This window comes from Struthio camelus, chromosome 6 (genome assembly GCF_040807025.1).
Source record: "Struthio camelus isolate bStrCam1 chromosome 6, bStrCam1.hap1, whole genome shotgun sequence".
In the NCBI taxonomy this organism is placed as follows: Eukaryota; Metazoa; Chordata; class Aves; order Struthioniformes; family Struthionidae; genus Struthio; species Struthio camelus.
Genome location: NC_090947.1, coordinates 1,150,617 through 1,170,056, shown reverse-complemented (window position 1 = coordinate 1,170,056; position 19,440 = coordinate 1,150,617). Strand labels below are relative to the sequence as shown.

The window sequence follows — 19,440 nt, the reverse complement described above, 5'->3', positions numbered from 1 at the left end:
TAAGAAGGTCAGTCAGAGGTGAGTACATCCCTTTATTGCTTTAAAAGAGTGGAGTATTGAACTGAATTTGGAAATATGATGTTATACACAGCTCATGGAGAAATATCCGTTGCTTCCAGTTGGAGATGGCTTTCTGCTTGAATCAGAACAGGCAGTCCAGAAGGCTGTTGTTAGCAGTAAGTCAGTGTACAGTAAGCACCATTCGAGACATGGCATCATTATAGATATGTCTTAAAGTGTAGGCTAAGAGGAAATGCAAGACTGCAAAGTCAGTGAACATGAAACATAAATGCAAATATGGACTTTTGCCATGCCCAGCAAATTAGGGTGAACCAAAAGTACTAGAAGTTCCTGTATCATGTATTACTATTCTATCATGGCTAGAAGTGGTGCCAAATAATCTGAGAGTACAACAATTTGTGACATCAGGGTTTCTGCTGCATTGAGAGCACAGTCCCAGACTGTTGAATTCATGTTGCACACTGGCCCAGTAGTCTCTAGAGCGCATGGATTTATTTTGCTTAAAATATTTTACAAGTTTGCCCTTCACTGCATGTCGACCATATAAATGGAGATGGAAGTAGAGTCAAATTCTGTGATCAGTCACCTGCAGTTACCTGTGACTTTTTCAATGCACTGCACACCTGCCAAGTTGTATGTTGTGTATAGCTGTACTTTCCCACTAGACAGGCATTCGTTCTGTTCAGATCATATGAGGAATTATAAAACGCTTTACTTCAGCACCCCACATGCTGAATTCAGCCCCTGGTATAACAGTATTCAGCACTGAGAAAGCACTTTGTCAGGTAGACAGCTTGTTCATAGCACTGAGATTCAACCTAATGTGAAACCTGTTTAATGGAAGTTACCCCTTGCTGGAAATGGATGTTCAGGTTGAAGCTGCTCCAGAATCTCCTGTTGATTGCCAGTCATACAACACAACATGGCGTCTGCTCCATCATTTCACCTCATCCCTTTCAAGATTCAATTGTGGAGTCCTCATCATAGAATTGCTTGACAGTGCATAGTATGGCTATTGTTCTGTGACCACCATGATGGAATACCTCGGGAAGCGGCCAGTCATAGCATGAACATCACAAATGAACGCTGCTGTTGTAATCATTTTCCTAGTTACTGCTTTCAGCGGAGAAGAAAATTCAAAAGAATTCTTATAAAAAAAATTCATAACAAAATTGAAAAACGCAGAAATTGAAATGTTTCTTAAAGAAACAATGCATGCAAAAGAATGTCAAATGCAATACAGCTGCTGCAAGGGGACAAAAGAATGACTTAAAACTAAAAGTTGAGGCTAAATATTGGTGTTTTCTTCTGCCTTTTTTTTTTTTTGAGTTCAGTCACTGCATATATTTATATGCCTCCATCCCTCCTTTGTGGACAGGTGCTGATCAAAATGACTTAAGAACAGTTTCCCCCCATGTTTTATTCAAGTATTGGTCTTTGTTATTTGTTACAAAAGCTGTTTTACTACATACAGATGCACTAAAAAGTATAGTCTTGTTTTTCAGCCACATGACCCAACCTTTATAAGCTCTTCAGGAATTAGTAAATACTGATGAAACGAATCTTGGTGCAGTGTGAAATCAGCTTCCAACCAACAAGTCTGTGCATGAAGGATTGCTCCAAAAGTAAGCCACACTCTAAAATATAACTGAGAGGTTTGCAAATGCCATCTGCCATTAATCTCTAGCCATCCCATTGCAGAAAGGAGCTGGGCTCTAATACAGTAAGGTGGATGTAATTCTAGGGATGAAACACAGAAAATGCACAGATCTTTCTAATGGTTTGGATGCTTGTGGTGCTCTGTCATAGGCCTCAGAATTAATGCCGATTAAGAGCCAGTGCCCGAGAGCTGAGGAAATCAGAAGCAAAGATCCTGTTACCAGCCACCAACAGCTGATCCTTCTTTAGGCAAAAATACAGAGGCTATTCCAGCCCACACTGCACAAGGGAAGCCCCAGCCTTATCTTGTAGGCTTTCTTACACTCCCGACTGTTGTTTCTCTCTCTTTCCTGCAGAGCTTGCAGTGGCCCAGTGCACACAGCGCCCCGTTGATGTTGTCTTCTTGCTCGATGGCTCTGAGAGGATTGGGGAGCAGAATTTCCGGAAGGCCCACCACTTTGTGGAGGAGGTAGCCCGACAGCTCACACTGGCCAGAAGCGACAATGACAACATGAATGCTCGGATTGCCCTTATGCAGTATGGCAGTGAGAAAGAGCAGGATGTGGTCTTCCCACTGACGTACAACCTGACTGAAATCTCCAATGCCCTGGCGCAGATCAAGTATCTGGATTCATCCTCCAACATTGGGTCAGCTATCATTCATGCCATCAATAACATTGTGCGCAGCCCTGGGGATACGCAACGAGTCGCCCGGCGCAATGCTGAGCTCTCCTTTGTCTTCATCACTGATGGCATCACAGGAAGCCAGAACCTTGAGGAGGCCATTGACTCCATGAAGAAGCAGGATGTCATGCCCACAGTAGTGGCTCTTGGGAGTGACGTAGACATGGATGTCTTGCTAAAGCTTGGCCTTGGGGACCGGGCAGCCATCTTCCGGGAGAAGGACTATACCAGCCTCTCCCAGCCCGGCTTCTTTGACAGGTTCATTAGATGGATATGTTAATTGAAGGGAGTGCACATGTTCTCTTCTCACCAGTATACACACCCTAGATATTACTTGTTTTATTTTCTTCCCTTTCTATGGTTGTTAGCAACTCTGAGCTGACCCAGAACAGTTTGTACACAGCTGCCCTCTGGGTTCTCCTTTCTAGCCAAAATTCAGAGCTCTTATTTGATTTTTCATGATGAAGTCATGTATCTTACATTTATGGTGCTAATTAAAACCAAAGTCAAAGCAGGATACAGAGCCATACGAAGTACTTCTGTAATGCTTTACACATGCCAAGCCATTTCTTTGTATACGTACTGTAATGTTGGGAGGGCTTACCAAAGAAACAGGAAACCTCTCTAGTTCAGTCGAACAAACGATCATCTCTAATTTTCAGAAACTCTTGCTCTCCCTTGCCCTCCTTTGAGGAGTTTTATGCTTGTGACATCCCCAGTTCTTCAGCAAGCTCTTTTCCCAATCCCTTCCTCATCCTTTTTCTTCTCTCAGTACTTCTGGCCCCAGAGAGCACTCAGGGGTGACTTTATTGACAAATCATGTGCTTCTTGCTATGGTCAGAAATGTTCTTTCTTTTTGCTCTGTCCTAGGTTGTTTGTTTCTGTTTTCCAGGAGTGATGGGATGGGGTATCAGCCTAATTTAGAGGTTTTGGTGCCTTCTACAACTCTCTACAGATGCTCCTTTCAGGGATCTATCAATCCCAAATTTCACAGAGCAGCTTAGAGATTTTTCATTTTCCTGTGGGCCATATCTCCTTTGCTTCCTTCTGCCATTGCTACCTTCACCAGAACCTGTTACAGTACCCAAAATCTGGCCTGAGAGGTCTAGCATGGCTGCCAGCATCTCTCAAGATACCAGGCAGCATATGGAGGTACCTCACTCTATTCATCATAATGTACTCAAAATAACCACGGTGCCTTATTCCAACCAGTAGCTGCCAAACACCACCCAGATATGGAGTTCAAATTGAACTTGAATTGTGCTGTCTGCAAAAATAAACAAATAAACTTTTTTCCCTCTATCCTGAAAAGCCTCTTTTTTTTCTGTAGTTCTTTTCCAAATGAACAGCTGATTTTCCTGATACTGAACTGGCCTGAGTTTTCCTAGAGTTCGTAGAGCACCATTCTGTAAATCAGCACATCTCTACAGGAGTCAGAGTGAAGTCTGCAGTTAGTCTGGCTCAGCCTGTAGCTCCAGCCTTGGGAATGCTCTGAGGAATGACCATGAAAAAAGTAGAAGCTTTGATCTTCCCAAAGGTGGCAGCAGTTCACCAGACCCACCTCATTTCTGGAGTTCAGGAAATGTTTGGCTTCTGCCTTTCCTTGCCAATGGAGTACAAGGCCACCGGTGCCTAAGATGAGTGCCGTAACACAGGGTTCAGAGGGGACTGCTGAGGTTCAGAAAGAACCAAAAGAGCTGATGGGGCTGCTCCAGCTCTCCCGCCTGCCCACTATGTGCAATGCCATTGCAGGCCTGTTCTTCTGCTTCCCCGCGGTGCCGCCTAGACCATGATCTCTCAGCATGACAAAGATGGTGTCCTCGTCCTTCACCTTCACGTTCCCTAGGCCCAGTGCTGTGCATGAGGAGAGCAGAGGTGTTTTGCTCTACGCTCTGATACTGGTTTCTCATCTCCTTAAGTAGTTCAGAGTCAAATTCTGCTCCCCAGCTCTCTGACCCCATGCAGGGGCAACTCCACTCTTTCACCCTGCCCTTACTATCTAGGCAGTGACCCTGAATACTGGTGAGCTCTACCAGGCTTGCTCCTGTAGGCTGGGCACCAAGGTGTACACTGCGTGAGTGATGAAGTGAGCCCACTAGGCATGGTAGCATAAAGACTAGCCACAAACGTGGGGGTTCCTTGCAGGCCTTACAGGTGGTCAAAGCCTGGCAGGCGGCTGTGAGACTGGCTGCATATGTGTTTTGGAAAGTCATTTTGATGTGGTGAGCTGCTGATGTTTGTGCCGCTGGGTCCAACAATCAGACTTTGGTGATAACAGAGGCCTCTCCATAACAGGATTAGGAAGGCTCTTCTTGAGCCACAACAATGGGCAGAACAGATAAATATAACAGTAATACAGCAGCTCTGCATCAAAATTATAGTAGCAGCACTACTAGGCTTTGTACCTCTCCTGGCTGTACACTGAACATGCGTGCCACAGTCCTGTAATCATGGCTCAGAGGCCTAGGAAAGAGAACTCTCTATTTTTTTCTATTTCAAATACCCATATTTTTACCCTGGCATGAAAGATGGCAATCCGTACAGCTTAACAGTGTGAGGACCCCCAAATTCCCCAGTCAACCCTTCTGCCACAGATGGAAAAGTTCACATTAACTTCCAGGAGCTCTAACAAGAGGTGGGATCCTTTTTTGGCAGCTGGCATTATTGTACAGCGATAGTCACACGCAGAACAGCAGACTGCAAACCACCACAGGATACTCCTCGTGCTGTTGTCTGCAGTCTTCATGGATCGTTTTTAGAGAAGTGCAGAGGTATAAGAGCGAATCCCCATCCAGACAGGAGCGCTCGCTAAAGTCAGAGGAAGGAATTGCTGGTTGTGTTCTTACCTTGATTCCAGACTGCAGAATTTAAAAACTAAAAACAAGAAAAATCACGCAACAGGCAAAATCCAGTTTACAGAGAAAGGGAAAAGGAACAGAACCAACAAACTGATAGTCCTCATGGGACATTCATCTTTGTATTTTGTTTCTTCTGTTGATTCATCACTAGGCGGGTAGGAGATGTCGTCTTTAGTCAGAGTCAGAACTGCTGCTTGAGCTGCTTGAGGAGTGCTGGAGGAGGAAGAGAGTGAATGATTGTAGGATAGCATGCAAATACCCCTCTTTCATGCCATTCATGATAGGTGTTACAGTTTTAGACATTTGCCCTGGGTACCTGGCCAATTATAGTTTGGCTCTTACCAATCCACCCAATGTGGTATATGCAATAAATATAGCCGCTGGCAGGAGCTGTTGCAAGTGTCTTTGCTGACAGTAAGCTGACAGCACAAGTTCAACAGCCCAGCTGCCATGCTGAGGGTAAGCGTATGTGTGATTTATCACAACATCAAGGCTTCTGACAATAAATCTCAGTATCTTGGCAGGGCTACCTCAGCATTAAGATGAAATGGCTTCTAATAAAATGATCACAAGATTTATTCCGATACTGTTACAGTTTCCTGGTCTTCAACCACATTTCACGTTTGGAAACCACAGTGGTTTCTGCCATAGTGTTTGGAGAATACAATTACAGGCGCACAGTGGGAGGGCTGGCAGGGGGAGGGGGAGCATTATTTTAAAGGCTATTCAGGCTAATTAAATTCCAAAAGGATTCTGCTTTCTGTCAAGGAGGGCAAATATCAAGGTAGATAACTTTCCAAGCCATTAAACACCAAGAGGAGCTCATGATTTGCTTTGTTTGAAAAGCGCTTGTCTGGTATTGGAACTGGGGTTTTTTTTTTTTTTTTTTTTTTTTTTTAGCAATCCCTCACTCAAAGCTACGCCAGATGGTGCCGGTCACTGAGAAGGCACTTTCTGCAGGCCTCCCAGAGGCATTTGGGAGGGTCTTCTCTCCATGTGGATGTGGTTTTTACGTCATGTTTCTTCTCTGCCGTGCAAGACTAGGTTATTCTTTAGATGCTTGACATGGTATTTGTAGATACATATCTCTTTAATCTGTACAGCTGCAGATGAAGCGTACCTTCTGCTAGTTCCCCATTGTAGTGAAGGCCTTATTCAATGAACAGAGTACTTCATGTACACTAGAGCAAGTGTATTTAATGCTACAATCCGATTATGAACATCTGGCACTATTTACATTCTGTCTTAGATGCAGAAGTAGTCCATGGCCAATTCTTAAGCAAATTGCTTACCAACCTTTGAAAGGCAAACACCAGCTCTCTGAAGGTTGGGCAATGAAAACAAAGAAATGCTTTCAATGACTATTGAAATTGTTACGTTATTTTGGAGAAAAGTTTACACTTAAAAATGCTCAAAAACAAAACAAAACAAAAATCCTCAAAAACAAAAAGAGGAAAAGAAATTCTCTGGGCAATAAGTGGCTCCACAGTAGTGATTCTAAAGAGGGAACTGAACTGCTTCTGTAATGAAGGACACCGAGCCTTATAAAGGCATGGCCCACTGGTAAGCAGAAGGAAGTCCTGGTGCATGTAACAGGGCTCCTCTGGTGTATTGAGCTGTCCTGCTACTTGGAATGACTTCAAGAAATTACGTGGCTCATGTTTCAGAACATCACCACAACATCTCTAGCCCAGCCAAGCCTGACTAGAGAGCTACAGTATGTGTGGGGTGACCATAGAAGAAGATCAGAGCGGGACGGCTTCTTCCTTACCTTGCCCCCATGGTGCTTATGGCCGGACTTCGAGTGTTTCTTCTTGTGCTTCTTATGATGCTTCTGATGGCAGCCAGGCGGGCATGGTGGGCACACCTGCACCCCTGGTGGGGGGTGTCCGTGGGGGTGATGCCCTGGTGGGTGGGGGCCATGGGGGTGATGTCCAGGTGGATGGGGGCCAGGGGGAGGGGGACCACAGGGGTAGCCACCCGGGGGTCCCATGGGATGGGCCGCAGGAGGGCCAGACGGTGCCGGAGGGTAGCCGGGATAGGGACCTGGTGGCATGCAGGACCCAGGGTATGTTGGAGGGGCAGGCGGGCAAATTTGCGCTTGTGGTGGTGGCACCCCTCCAGGTGTTCCTAGGAAGAAGAGAGCGTACGTTTGCAGGCACAGCCAGACCCTGTGGCTCTCCCTGGACAGCTGATGGCTGCAGGGAGCTTGTGTACCCCTGCACCCAAAGGAATTGTCCCAGTCTAACCCCCTCTTGTCACAAACAACGCCCCCTCCCCCTTTGGTAATCAGTAATCCCTTTGGGTGCCAGTGGAGGTTGCACCAAACCACTCTCCAGGCCACAAGGGACAGTGGCCACAGGCACAGGCCACAGGCAGTGGCTGTGGCTCTGCCCAGGCCCTGCTGAGCCCCCTCACCTTGGTTGGGGTTCCACATCCTCCTGCTGCCTCCAAGCTGGAAGGGAAGGACAAGGGAAGAGGTTAACGGCCGCTCTCATAACCCAAGGTCGCGCTACAGGGTATCCCATGAGAACCCTTCACTTGCCTGAGCAGCTGTGGCTCCCTTCACTCCCAAGCCCTCTGCAGAGCGTGGGTTGGGCGACGCAGGCCTCTTGCCTTACACACCTGCACTGGTCCTTGCACTACAGCAAGGGTGCAGCCTTACCATATACTGCACCCTGACAAGCTGCACCGCCTGGAAAGTTTAAAGAATTTTGCAGTCCTAAGGTGGAACATGGCTCTTTTAGCTGCACTTTGGTCTTTGGACCTGGCCATGCCAATCCCCGTGAGCGCCCCCCCCACACACACCTCCCCACCCCAGCTGGGCACTGACTCAGCCCTGAATGCATCCCTGAATGGATCTAACTGGCCCCAGCTGTGCAAACAGGTCTGACATCTAGCCCCAGGGTGTACCATGGCATTGCTGTTCCTGCCTTCCTGGGGCGTATGTCCCTGTCCACATGGTACATCCTACCACAGGTGTGTCATCATGCTGGGAGCAGCAAGGACCTGGCTCATCTGCCCCAAATATCTGCCCCAAAGCACAGAGACAATATTCCTCTCCTCAGGGATCTCACCTCACCGCAGGTCCTTGCAGCTGCCCTATCCCTCTGGGAGACAGCCTCATCCCCCAGCAACATCTGCCCCTGGCTCTGTGCACCTGGCAAAGCTTGGCCAGGTGGCTTCAACCAAAGAGGTTAAAGGAAATACTAAACGAGCTCAGGCCCAAAGCACGTCCTCCGTGCAGGCTGTGAACAAGCCTGTGCACTCAGCCCCTGCCTGCACAGACACCAAGGGGCCGGGGCACAGCATCCCAGCCCAGCCCAGCCGCGGGGATAGTGTGACCTGACCGACAGGCACCTGTGCTCCTGCTGCTCCCCGTAGCCCCCCCCAGCTCTGCCGTGCACCACTCCCTCAGGAGCCACTTTATCTTCCCGAAACTGCAGAAAACCAACCCAGCAAAGGCAATTGCAGCAAGCACTCTGCATTCAGTCGCCGAGCCAGGGGCTATCTCCAACCTGGTCTGGACCAGGGTCTGCTAAACACAGCAGGGTCCTAACAATGTGTCCCAGCCCCCCCAAATGGCTGCAATATGTCTTTCTTAGGATAATGCATAGTTCCCCCCAATCCACCGCCCCACACATAAAAAAAAAAAAAATGCAACAAACTTGCTCAGCCCCATTGACTATAAATGCAAACATCCAAACCTCCGCTTTGGTGAGCAGAGACGAATCGCACCTCTACCAGCAGCAGCCCGTCCCCAGCGCCAGCACAGCTCTCCCTGGGGTGGTAGAACCAGCCCTCCAGCACCCTTTAAATAGGTGGGCCCTGCCTGAGGGCAGGGCTGACACCCTACAGCACTGAAACTGGCTTCACCGCTCCCTGCTCCCCTTGCCGCCTCGCTGTCACCTTGGACACACAGGGAAATGTAAACACACCGCACCCAGCCCAGGCACAAAGGTCTACCAGGCCTGATAAAAATATGGGATGAAGGGTGGTGGTTTCTAGCACCTGGCATCAGCTGATGGGAGGTGAGTCAGGTGTCCCCGCCGTGAACCCTGGTCTGTGCCCCAGGCACAAGCCCAGGACCCCAGGAGGGGACCGACAGGGAGAAAGGCTGATGCCCCTGCCCAGGGGCTCTGCTGCAGGGCAGCAATGTTCAGCCAAATGCCCCGGTGTCGGGGTGAGAGCGGGCAGTGATGCCGCTGCCCGCCGGGAAGTTCTGGCGAGACGTCCCTGTATTTCAGTCCAGCTCCTGGAGAAACATGATCTGGGGTTGGGACAGGCCAGGTGAGGGGCAGAAGGGGTTGTGCGAGGCACTCTCTCCCCTTGCACAGGCAGCTCGGTGCCTGCTGGTGATGCCTCCCCTCCTAACGCCAGAGAGATGACCGCCGGGGGTGGCAGGGGCTCCCCTGGAGTGGTTCATGCTCAGGGGGCTGCAATGATGTGAGGGTAGGGGAGGGAATAGCTGCCGTTAGACCTAGCGATGCAGATGGCTCTGGTCTGTGGCGCATACGGAGACATGAGGAAGGGCTGGGTGCCTGATGCTCATCTTGTCTTCTCCAGGCAGGTGGGGCAGAGTTTCCCCCCATCCTGTCCCTGTAGCATGCCCCCATTTCCCCACTTACACACCCCTATGCTGTCCTGTATTTGATACCACTCCCTTCCCCGGGCCGGTGAGCAATGCAAATGGGCTTGTCATGCACAATAAAAAAAACCACCTTGTAGCAAGTGACTCACGGCAAGGACATCCCCAGCCCTGGAGTCAGGAAGGTGTCATAGGGTGCTTTCTGAGCACAAAAACATGCAGGTATGTGTGAGGTCAGGAGATGCCCATGCATAGGGTTTTCCTATCCCAGCCATCCCCTCCGAGCTGTGCTGTGTGAGCATTCCCAGGCTGTGCCGTCCAGGTGGCTGCCCTAGCCCTGGGGAGCCCCATATACGCAGCAGGCTGGTTGCTGCACCCAACCCAGCACAGACGAACTTGGGGCTGTGGCTGGCACAGCCAGGCCCGTGTCAGCCCTTTCTGTCACCAGCTGGGGGGACTGGGCCCCACCAGCAAAATCCCCTCCTGAGCCAGGAGGAGACTGGTATGGGCCAGGGGACACAACGTGGGGCTCTGCCTGAGCAGAGCAGCTCTCCCAAGGTGGGTGCCGAAGAAGCCCAGGCAGGGACACGTGTTTCCCAGCTGTATTTGCCTCCGCAGAGCTCTGTGCCCAGCTCTGAGCCCCTCTCACGCTGCCCGCTTCTCCAGCGCTGCCAGCACAAGTGTCAAGCTCTGTTTCGCCTCCTCCAGGAGCCCAGAAATCTTCTGGGACGTCTGCACGAGGAAGGAGAAGTTAATCATTTACCACTTGAAAGGACACAAAAGTCACTCCCTGGCTTCGCTGCCTGGCCCTGCCATGCACAACGCAGCACAAAGCTTGCTCATGGTGAAGGGCCAAGGGTGCTGGGTACGTTGGATGCCTGGGCCTGCTCTGATAGCCCAGGGAGCTGCACAGCTACTGTCAGCTGCAGGAGAGTGGTAGCGTGTCCCAGCCCACCAGCCTCCCTGGTGGGACATCTCCTCCAGGCTTTTGCAACATCTCTGGCCCTAGCCTGGCACATGTGGTACCCTTGGGTCTACATCCCACGCAGCTCTGCCACAGGGTGTACTCAGGAGACCTCATCTGCATTTCTGTCCCACTTGTCCCAGCCATACAGCCCCCCCCCCATGCAGTGCCAGCGCACAGCACAGCTCTCGCTTACCACTTGCTTGAACTTCTCATCCGTTATGTCTTTGAGATTGATCATGACATTGAAATAGGCCCCAAACACACCAGCTTCCAGCATCTTGGCTCCCACCTATGAAAAAAAGTTTTTCTAATCTCAGTGACTTGATGCTCACTGCTGCACACAGGCCTGGCCTATTATGTGAAGCACTGCTTTCCAACCCACTATTTTCAGCCTGCAGCTCTGAAGGTGGAAACTTTTTGTGACTTTGCCACAGGGTTGGAAAAACTGAGTTAAGAGGTCCTAAAAGCTAAAAGGGCTGCAAGCTGCCAAAAAGTTGGTGGGCTAGAAGTACTGGCCAGTTTGAGAAGAAGGGCTTAAGAGACACATGTCAGAGGCCTCCACAGCCACATAGATCAGGTAACAATGGGAAACCTTGCAGGAAGAGGTAACAAGCTGGACAGCCCCCAAAATCCCAACCAGGAGAGTGTGGAGAGTCCTATGGCCAAAGCAGGTCCTAAGCATGGGGCAGTACCTGGATGTCAGATTTACAGGCCAGGTTGCAGTGGCATGCCATCTCCTTCAACGCAGGCCAGAGCCTGTTCACCTTCTCTGCCAGGGCACAAGGCACTTCCACTGCTGCCTTCAGCCCCTGCTGCATGGCGGCCAAACGCCTGGTGAGAGAAGACCAGGTGAGTGCCTGGACGAGGGCATGCTGCCCCAGGTAGCTCTTCTCCTGCCACATGCCGTCCCCCACCACCAAGGCAAGCCCTCGGGCCAGCAATGGGATTGTGATATGGGCCAACTCCTTCACAAAGCCAGCCCAGCTCACCTCTCCCTCTCTTCAGCGGTGCTTTTTGGCAGCTTCATAGCTTCCTGCAAGTAAAGAAAAGCAGGTTTGGTCAGCCAGGACTGCAGCTTGCTCTGAGACCCCATGTGCCTCACGTCAGGTGCCATAGGAGACCTCCTAGCTCCCATACTCTGGAAAAGCCCCTTTACCCCATGTGATGTCTCTTACCCAGGTCTTGGGCTGTGTTTCAAGTTGCCGGGCAGGCAGACTCTTTTAGAGCAGATATTTACCCATGCCCGGCTGTTTCACTGGAGGAAGGGGAGCACTCTCAGGACGAGGGAGCCTTGTTTTACCCACTCGCTGGGAACACCGGGTGCACCTGCCCCAACAGCTAATTCCTGAGGTCAAGCTTACAGCTCTGCTCCTAAGGGCCTTACTAGGGGGATGCAATGCTGCCACTCTGCTCCCAGCTGGAAAATCTCAGCAGAACCTCACCATGTAGGTGCTGAAGGCACGGGAATCGGCATCCACCATGGCCACCAGCTCATCCATGGCCTGGTGGAAGGGGGGGATCAGCTTCCTCATGACAGCATCCAGCTCCTCAAACTGCCGCTTCCCGTAGCTCATCAGCCCCACCATGCAGCCCAGCGCCGCTCCCTGCAAGGGTGGGGGAGGTAAATCCTCCAGTGGGATTCAAAGCCCAACTCTGCCACCATGCCAGGTCCCCTCCAAGGCCTCGGCATGCCAAGAAGCACCCTCACAAGGGACCATCCAGAGGAGCACCCAGGTAGGCAGGGATACGCCATCCACCCCAGACCTGGGGCACATACCAGCGCAGACACGGCTGCGGACACAGAGCCTCCTCCTGGCGCTGCTGACCTCCCGCCAACTGCTCGCACGAAGGCACCCAGCGGCTTGGCCACCAGCCCCCTGTCTGCTTCTCCCGCCTGCACCAGGTACCTGTGGCACAGCAGGACTGCGAGTCAGAGCCCCCATGCCAGCTGCCAGCCCCCCTCATGTGGGGACACCGGCCACCACTGCCCCATCCCTTCTCCTTCCCATAATGACAAATCCCCTACGCTCCTACACTGCCCTCTCCAACAGGTTTTCATCTGTCCCAAACCCCTCAGCTCTCTGAGTGGTTGAAAAGTGGGTTAGCACCACGCTGGAAGCCCAAAAAACCCAATAGGATGGTGCTGAGGAGAAAAAGGAGCCAGGGAGCTTTGTAGGGCTAGATGGACACCTGGGATTGTGCTGCTGGTGGGAGCGGACATCTCAGGGATGTCAGGGACTGCTATGGGCTGGGCAGAGCTCGGCTGGCTGGGCTGCAAATGATATTTCGCAGCATGGAAATGTGCCTGGGTAGCAAGTCTGCCTCTAGACACTGGCTGGGTCCCTGCAGCTGTGTCCCAGGGCTTTGGGGACTGCAGCTTAAAGTACATATCCTGATTTCACCCCAGCATAGTTGAATTTCCCTTCCCTCTTCTCCCGCAGATAAAATTTTCGTAGCAGCTGCTATAAAGATGGTGTCTATCTTTGGAGGAAAGCACACGAGCCAGAGATTCTGAAATTTCCACTGCTGTGTGCTGGAAGGGCTGGGCGGGAACTTAATGAGCACTTGCTTGAATTTGGCAATAAAATCTGCTCCCGTTGCCTTTCAGAGGGACCAAGATTCCCTCACCCCAAACTCATAACTATCAATTTTGGGGGGCAGGGCCCATCTCTGTGCCTGTACAGCATTCAGCACAGCGGTCCCCTGGGCCCTTGGGGGAGCAGGGGGAGCCCGAGGTGGCAGTAATGCAAGCTCTGCTCCCAAAATAAGCTTAATAAAAGAGGCAGGCCATGGGATTCCCTCCATCCAGACAGACACCAAACACAATAAAGAAAAGCAAGAAGGTGGTCCCTACTCAATGACACGCTCCTGGGGGTTAAACGGAGACAGGGAATCCAGGCCCAGACGGCTGACCACCTGCAAGAAGCAGCATGTGTCACATCAGTCCACGGCTGGGCGCAACTTATCCACGTGCAAGAGGCTGCGTCTCGCAGTGCTACCAGGCACCAACCTCCCTGTGCCCAGCTAGGGCATAAATGCATCCCACTATATTTTTCACTCACTTCTTTGAATTAATCATGAGCTTTTTGGCCCCTGGAAGTCAGCTGCAAGGGCTGCAAACCAGGGGAGAGGAAAGAAGAGCCAGGCTAGTAAGCTTAAACTGCCCCAGCCACCCACGCTGTGTCAGCAGGTCTGACAGAAATTCCCATCCCAAAGCTGGGCTGTGCTCATAGCCACCTGAGAGCAAATGGAAACTGCACAGATAAATAATTAGCTTGCTCCTATCTAGCACATTCCCAATAGGGTGGAAAAGTCCCTCCCTGCGCCCTTCCTTCCTTGAGCTGAAAACTGGTGCCTGTCTTTTTTTTTTTTTTTCCCCCATCGTACGCAGGTCTTGAGACAATTTATTGTGATGGCAAATGTTGTCCCTGAACTTTGTGGAGCTTTCCTTCCCCCCCCTGCTTCCACACAATCAGTCTAAGAGGCTGCTGGCTGTACTCTGCCCTCACAGGATGGGCTTTTTGCTCCCCTGAGCTTCTCAGCTTCTATGGGCCATGTCAATAAATCAGTTCATCTCACTCGCTTTGTCCTCACAGCTTGCCAGGCCATTCCCAGTAGCAGGCATCGTCCCTCAAGTCAAATGCCAAAAGGACATACAGTCTGCCCAGGGATTGACCTGGTCTCAAATCTCCAAGCAGTGACAGGGAAGGTGGCACTTTGGGAGGTTGGTGGGGTCTTGCTTGTGATCCCACCCCAGTCTTGGTGCCAGGAGAGACACGTTACCAGCCTTATCTTGTGTTCCTCTTCCAGGATGAAAAGTTTTTCCTTCGTGATGTAAAACTCAGCTGCATCCAGCATGGCCTTCTTGGGGATAAGCCCCACCAGCTGGGACCCCACCACAGGGAGCTTCAGAGCCTGCAAAGGAAAGTGGAAATGTGACTGCCCTCCAGAGCCGTTTGCCATGCCTCTGCTTTCACCCTTCCATCCTGGACTGATGGTCCCTTTCCTGGGATCCAAGGAGCATATGGAAATGCCTTTGATACAGCCCCCACCTTGCAGAGGTGAGCCTGGAGCTGGGAATTAGCAGCGAGTCACTAAGTATTTGGTGTTTCCTGTTGCTTGGGTCTCTGCCTGGCTTTGCTGAACTGAGAGCAAGGAAAAGCAGGGCCAGATCATGAGACATGGCCAAAAGCTTGCAGGGAGATAACCTTCGCAAAGCACCCAGCTGAGAAGAGCATCGCATGCCATCCTGTGCCTCTCACCTTTGCATCTCGGCAGACCTCCTCATAGACTTCATGGAGTGGCGTGGTTTCAAAGTCCAGGAGGTTTGTCGAAACCTGGGCTATATTCTTCTCCTCCAAATACCAGCCAATGCCCTGGACCTTCTTCAAGCGCCCGGGCTGCAAAGACCTATGGTGGTCAAGGCACAGCAGTGGCCAGCTCAACCCCAGGATGTGTGGGAGTGAGCACAACTGTGCCCAGCACGGGGCCGGCACAAGGGTACCTGGTCAGTGCCACGGCCCTGCTCCCGGATGTTGAGGGCGATGCGGTGAGCCAGCTCCTTGGTGCAGAGCAGGTTGATGTTGTAAGCGATGAGGAAGGTTCGGGCCCCTGTCACTGTGGCCCCCCATCGGGGGACGAAGGTAGGAGGCCCAAAATCAGGAGCCCACTCTGGTTTCACAAGCTGGGAAGTGAAACAGAGAGGGAGAGAGGGAAGCGTGTTGGCTAGCACTGCTGAACGGCGTGAGCGGACTGCTGAGGCTGTGCCACGATGGGTGGTTGTCCTCCCAGAGAAAGCATCTCCCTCCCCAGCTGATGCCTGCAGCAACCCTCTCCACATTCAGCAGCATCCAAAGCATTTCATTGGCTCTTCTCAGTCTGGCCAAGACATTTGTGCAAAGGGAATAAAAAAGGGAGGTAAAAAGGCAGCATTTTTTTCTTTCTCTTTCCAATTGTTTTGCTTCAAAACCTACTCCCATTTCAGATCTATGTAAAAGCTTCCATAGGCTTAAAGTAGAAATGTTTTACTTCATGCCAAAGAAAATAGTTCACTCCAGTTCTCTGGGGTCTTTTTAATCTCATAGAGGACAAAATGAATCCTTCAGGATGAACAAGCCTGGCTACCTGTATGGCCTGTGCTCCAGTCCTGACCATCTCAGTGGCCCCCACTAAACTTGCTCCAGTTTATCAAAATCACTCTTGTGCCGGGGTGCTGAAATTCAGCCCAGTATCCAGATGTGGCCTCCCTACTGCCAAACGGGAAGAAGAATCAGCGTCCTCACCCTGCTGGCTGTGCTCTAGACTCCTTCCCAAGGAAAATTGTAAGGTCATGGGTGTAGAAAGATCCCAGCCTTATTTGTGTCTTAATGCATTTTTGGAGCAAAGAGCAGAAAGCCACAGAAGAGCTGGTTTCACACCCCTCAGCCAGCATGTGCAATTGCCTCAGAAAGGAGATATTCCTCATGTGGCTCAAAGTTCGGGTCCAGAGCAGTAAGTAGCAGCTAAGTCAGCCTTCAGCATCCACCTGAACAAAACTGCTCCCTGAGGCCTGGGAGATGCTGCTCAGCTTTACACGTTAGGCAGGACAGCCCACGCTGCCAGGCACACTCACCTTTTCGGGGAGCGCCTCATACTCCCCGGCGCGGATGGCTGGCAGGGCTTTCCTGCTCTCCTCCCGTGCTGCCTCTCCATACAGGTAAACTGCAAGAGAGAGCGGGGAATGGCAGGCGGGCCGAATGCCATCGGGAGGAGGGGGCTGTGGCACGTCATCTACCAGGCACTGCGGGTCCTTCTTTGCCCATTTTGGGACAAAAAACTTTTGTCCTACTTAAGCCTTTATGAAAGAAGTGCATCTTATTTTATATTTAGATGACTAGCACGGATGTAGGCATGGCCCTGGGCATCCAGCGCTTCTCCCACTCACCAGGCACCCCCAGCTCCGTCGACAAACGCTGCCCAAATTTGTGGGCACAGGCAATACACTCCTCCATGCTCACGTTCATCACCGGCACAAAGGGGCAGACGTCCAGGGCCCCCATACGAGGGTGTTCACCTGGGGACAGGACCAGATGTTAGAAGGAAGGGAGCAGGTAAGAGCAAGACGGACAAGGAGGGATGAAGGCCCTTTGCCAGCCCCTCTTGGAGACAGCTTACAGCCTGCCTGCCACAAAGCATTTCCACTGCAAGGAAAGCTGTGTTTGAGGCAGTAATGTGTACTCCAGACCAGCAAAAGGATGGTTTCAGGCTCTCTGTAAGAGGAAGACAAGCAAGAGCTTTGTGCGGTCCAGCCAGCATCCATCCCGGCAGCACTGCTTGCTGGAGACGCAGAAGTGTGCCACGCTTGGCTGCTGGCAATGGTTTTGTATCAGTTTTGAGCCGCTGTGAGCAAAAGGGAGGTTTTGAGCTGGTGGGCCATGCTGCCAGGGCCCAGCTCCAGCCATGCAACGCACACCAGGAGCCATCCCCGCGCACCACAGGCAGCACGGAGGCTTGCCCCGGGCCCCAGCCGCCAAGGGACGCCCAATGCGCGGACGGCTCCCCTGCCTCCCCCGAGCTCACCCGTGTGCTGGCTCATGTCGATGAGCTGCTCAGCCACTCGCGCTGCGCTCAGCGCCCCTTCGACGACAGCTTCTGGGGCCCCCACAAAAGTGTAGACAGTGCGGTTGGTGGAGGGCCCAGCGTCCACATCCAGCAACACACAGCCAGGCGTCCGAGAGATAGCTTGCCCTAGCGCCTCAATCACCTGCGAGAGAGCAGAGACGGACAAGGCAGCTGGGCAGCAGGGCTGGCGAGGTGCCTACCTCTGCCCCGGGAGCTGTGCAAGACAAGGGAGCCTTTTTGCAGCTTTCCCCAGCCCCCTCCCTTCCCACTGGCATTGAGTCTGGGGCCATGATCAAGAAGGAGGCCACACGCCCGCAGGTACAAGCCCGTGCCACTGAGGATGCAGGACTCGAGTGCATGAGCATCCTGCTTCCAACCGGGAGGCACAGGGCGGGAAATGGAGACAGCCCCCAGCTCCCGGCAAGCTGCAGCCCTGCAGCAGAGGAGGGAGAGTTGATCGGTGCCACCTACATGCTGGAGAGGTCTGTCACAAATTGCTATTCCTGAGGATACTGTCCCCCGGCAGCCTCAAAATTGTTTTGGCTCTGCAAAGTCTGTTCGCTAGGGGAACCAGGATTTTTACCATGCCCTTCGTGTTGTCTCCCTGGAAAGGCCAAAGTTCAGCCTGAGGCAGGCACCCTGCATGAATCATTGTAACCTGGATAGCATAATGTTTGACAAAACAACTGAAAGGGAGATTTCCAAATGGGATATGCCAGGTCACCTTCCTCAAGGCCAGACCCCTGGCCCTAAGGCAACCTACAGGCAGCAGAAAGGAGCAGGGCTCCAAGCCCCCGTTTCTCATAGAGATGCAAAAAGGAATAGGGACTGCGTGTAGGCGTTTTCGGCATTAGCCATGCAGAGAAAGGTGCGTAGTACTGGCAAGGGAGGCAGGGCAGAGCCTGGCAACGAGCACTGCCTGTGCGGCCCATCCCTGGCGGCAAGCCAAGCCAAACCTGCCATGGGGTCTGCAGCAGGGCACAGCCAAAACAGGGCCACAGAGCACCATCAGTCCCAAGCAAACACCCTTTGGGACCAGTGAAGCTCCTCTGAAATGCTGCAAGCTGTCCCCTGTGGTCTCTGCCCCTTGCAGGATTGCTTTTGTGTCTAGGAAACAACATGAGCTTTCCCTGACCTGACTTTGGTGGGATTTTAGCTAGCATGAAAGGCGCCAAAGGGCAGTGGTAGTAGAAAAGTGTAAGCTGAGCTACAAACTGTAGGGAATAAAGTGCTCCAGAAGTTAACCCCGGACTAACCACCCACCTCCACTGTGCAGAGATGTTTGATGCATAGCCCTGACCTGGGAGCAACCTAGCCACCTGCATCCCCAGTGCCTCCTACCCCATCTCCCCCCCTCCACGCGGCTCCCTTACCTCTTTGTTATTCCCCTCCGAAAAATTGGGGACACACTCCACCAGCTTGGCCATGGTGCTGGGGGTCTGCCTGCACAGCTGCAGCTATGTGCTGGGCTCTTTACACCGCGCTGTTTTGCCTGAGCTGTCCTTTCCAGGGCCACGGAGAACCAAAAGCCTTTCTAGCATCCAATCAGTTATCTTTTCGCAAAGTCAGGATTTCTCATTAACTATGCTGATCCAAAGCCAAGAGACAGAAAGGGTTTTGGTTAAACAAAACAGCAGTGACTTTGGGCAGAAAAGCCCCTCTGGGCTTTGTTAGCTCTGGGTAATGTGTCCTTGGGCCCAGTGCTCACCAGTAATCACTCTTCACTAATCACTGTCCACTAATCACTAATCAAAGGCGCTGCCTCATGAGAGAAAGCTGCCCCTTCCTGTACTGTGTACCCACTTTGTGGCTATGCATTCGGATGGCCTGCTCCTGCTTAGGGGACGGTTTGCATCAGCCAAGGAGATGAGATGACCTCCAGTGTCCCTGGGGCTCTCCAGAGGGTGGGGGACACCAGGGAGGCCTGGCTGCTGCAAAGGGGAGACTGATGAAAGGAAGGTCCTCAAGATCCTCCTCAGGTCCAGTCTCACTCCTGACCCCGGTGGTTGAAGGCTCTGCACTCCTGGGGCCATGTGGCACTGGCCAGGCAAAAGCAAGGCCAG

The 19,440-nt window shown here is 52.0% G+C and overlaps 2 protein-coding genes across 3 annotated transcripts in view; one reads left to right on the top strand and one right to left on the bottom strand.

Moving 5' to 3' along the window:
* The window catches only part of COL6A2 (collagen type VI alpha 2 chain), a 39,385-nt gene extending 35,719 nt beyond the window's left edge, over positions 1-3,666 (top strand). For both annotated transcript variants that reach the window (XM_068947700.1, XM_068947699.1), the window contains one exon: positions 2,037-3,666. In XM_068947700.1, the coding sequence (XP_068803801.1) occupies positions 2,037-2,644 (608 nt within the window). In that variant the 3' untranslated portion in view covers positions 2,645-3,666. The remainder of the gene's footprint in view (positions 1-2,036) is intronic.
* On the bottom strand, positions 3,534-18,944 carry FTCD (formimidoyltransferase cyclodeaminase). Its single transcript, XM_009680567.2, has 17 exons — positions 18,751-18,944; positions 17,336-17,519; positions 16,701-16,829; positions 16,389-16,477; positions 15,282-15,461; positions 15,040-15,177; positions 14,561-14,692; positions 13,632-13,693; positions 12,555-12,684; positions 12,220-12,381; positions 11,767-11,810; positions 11,470-11,608; positions 10,971-11,066; positions 8,930-10,542; positions 7,641-7,677; positions 6,994-7,352; positions 3,534-5,435 (listed from the first exon to the last, which is right to left on the bottom strand). The coding sequence occupies exons 1-14, from the start codon at positions 18,802-18,804 to the stop codon at positions 10,456-10,458; spliced, it is 1,626 nt and encodes a 541-aa protein (XP_009678862.2). The 5' UTR covers positions 18,805-18,944; the 3' UTR covers positions 3,534-5,435; positions 6,994-7,352; positions 7,641-7,677; positions 8,930-10,455.
* Positions 18,945-19,440: the final 496 nt, after the last annotated feature.